This window comes from Oratosquilla oratoria, chromosome 14 (genome assembly GCF_046742065.1).
Source record: "Oratosquilla oratoria isolate Oo_2021 chromosome 14, ASM4674206v1, whole genome shotgun sequence".
Lineage (NCBI taxonomy): Eukaryota > Metazoa > Arthropoda > Malacostraca > Stomatopoda > Squillidae > Oratosquilla > Oratosquilla oratoria.
Window position 1 is genome coordinate 24,152,140 of NC_134790.1, and position 2,500 is coordinate 24,154,639.

The 2,500-nt window shown below is 37.0% G+C and overlaps 1 protein-coding gene across 1 annotated transcript in view; it reads right to left on the minus strand.

The window, feature by feature from the left end:
• The window catches only part of LOC143032797 (nose resistant to fluoxetine protein 6-like), a 23,847-nt gene that overhangs the window by 15,905 nt on the left and 5,442 nt on the right, over nt 1-2,500 (minus strand). The window contains exons 7-8 of the mRNA XM_076197848.1: nt 1,815-1,923; nt 1,564-1,648 (exon numbers count right to left, since the gene is read on the minus strand). Of these exons, the coding sequence (XP_076053963.1) occupies nt 1,564-1,648; nt 1,815-1,923 (194 nt within the window). The remainder of the gene's footprint in view (nt 1-1,563; nt 1,649-1,814; nt 1,924-2,500) is intronic.

Consider the following 2,500-nt stretch of genomic DNA (forward strand, 5'->3'; position numbering starts at 1 on the left):
AAATAATCATTCGGCTCATTCAATCCTGTTATTAATCCATCTATATTTGTGTAAGACACTCTTAGTTTTCTGCCACTTCCATTGTGTTCTCTGTTTCCCTTTTGTTTTTCTCTTGTATGTCGACTTTCTTTAGTTTCATATTCACTACTCTCCAATAGAATCTCTCTTTTTCTGACTCCGTTCTTATCTCGTTTTTTTCCTTTGCTTCAAGTCTTTTCTGTTTTTCTTCCTCTCTTTCCTCTTTATTCATTTCCCTTTTTATCCACACCTTTTTATATTGTTCACTTGTTGCTAGTTTCCCTGTTTTGGATAAGATATTCTCAGCCGTAGTTTGTGACCTGAATTTAATCTTAATTGGTCTGGTCTTGTCTGTACTATATTTCCCGAGCCTGAATTTCTCTTCGATTTGTTTCATTATTTCTGGTTCATCTTCCTGAACTAATTCTAGTAAATTTCTTACTTTTTAATTTTCCTCTTTGATTCTTGTGGTTCTATCTGGGTTATGTTTCTCTTCCATGCCTAATATAATCATACATTTCTTTCTGTCTGCTAAGTCTCTTACTATATTCTCCTTCTGTCTCATCACTTTAATAACTGAGTTTTCAGTTTGTTCATTCATTTGCTGTCTGATTATTTCAGTGAATGCAACTTTGCTATTTTCATGAATTTTTTTCCAACCCTCCTTGTTCTCCTTATTATTCTCCTTTAAGACTTTATTCTCATCTTTTACTTCTTTTAACTGTTTTTTTAATTCTTCAATTTCCTTAGTTAAGTTTTTGTTCGCCTTCTCTAGTTCTTCCAATTTTTCAACTCTCCGTATAATGTTGTTAACATGACCGAACCTACGCTCCAAGTCCTCGATCATCTTATCGACCTTCTCTTCTAGTCTTGTCAGTCGGGGGGGGGGGGGGTTGTGTCCCCCCCACCCTCTTTAAATCCCTGGAAAATATTCTCATCATCTTCTACTGTATTGCTCTTATCTATACTTCTAATCTTTACATTTTTGTTAGACATTTCATCATCGCTAAATTGGTCCGGCCCTCGTTTGTTTAGATTTCGTCTGCCTGCCTGGGCCAAGTCCTCACCTTCCTCATTTCCTTCCATTTCCCTCAGCAATCCCTCCCCTTCTCCTTTTTCCTTACTTTCCCTACACCACGAGCAATTTCCCCCCCACCCTGTAAAAACAATAGGTACTTCCTTTGCTTTGGGATCCACGAAATTTCACTTTTTCTTCAGAACGTCGTCTATGCCGTCCGTTCGTTAAAGTGTGTGTGTGTGTGTGTGTGTGCGTGTGTGTGCTTGTGTATGTGCGTGTGTATGCATGCCTGTGTGGTGTGTTTATGTTTATGTCTATCAACTTAAAAGTTATCTTATTTTTGTAAAAGAATATCTGTACTTTGTTTTGTGTGTAACCTTATGTACCTAAATCTTAACAGGTTCTCTGTTCATGAAACTCAACGAATGTGTTAATATTCGCCTGTTCATTTTCGTACGTTAAATTCAATTTCTAGAATATAAAGATCAAGAGATTCAGTAATGTTGCAAAATTAATTTTATTCTCACCGAACCAAAGCTCATGATGTTGGAGTACACAGAAAAATTCATAGCATACTGATGTCCCCACAGCACCCATGTCATCGAGAGTAGCCTGGGAAAAAAAGATCATCCTCCAATCAGGTTCTCATACAGTGAAAAAAGTCTGGTAAACGATTTTCGTTTTAATTTTCCAACCTTTGATTTAAGTGGAGATCTTAGAATCGTACCTGATGTTTTCATTTTCGAACTGGATTTTAAATGGAGATCTAATCTTTTACCTGATGCCGTGGATGCAGTCAATAGACCCTCGAGCACCTTTCTCAGACACGTGGAAGAGCTTCTTGATATTCGTACTTAAGGAAAAGACCAGGAGGTACTTCAACGGACCTGCACTCGAAGAAGAGATCTAACCATTATTAATTTTATCTTATGTCTGGGTGTATTCTACGTTCCCCTGTTTTCAGGGTCTATATATATCTTTATGTTTATATGTAACATACATGTATAGGCGTGCACTGGAGTGAGAAAGTAGTCATGATCTCTCTCACAGAGATGTTGTTGAATTACATGGCTAATGTAATCATAATAGGACATGACTTTACGAATGGCGTAAGAGTATACTCCGCTGTAGAAGATACTCTTTTTCCCGACTTGTGTAACATATAAATATCTTTTTACTGTAAATGATTCCATAACAGTGTGAGCACAAAAGCTGACTACAACTTCTTCCAGGGAGACATCATGATATGAGGAAAGTTCTGGAAAGCGTCCAGGGAGGGATTCATGACGTCATGTCTAAGAAGCGACGATGGCGGTGTTACTCAGGGTAAAGGAAACCCATAGAAGCGTATCATCATGATTGATATGAATAGCAATTGAAAATATCAAATTGTATTTCTCATATTCAGACATTCGTAAAACCATATATCTTCCTAGAATAATAGTTGTGCATTATATGATATAT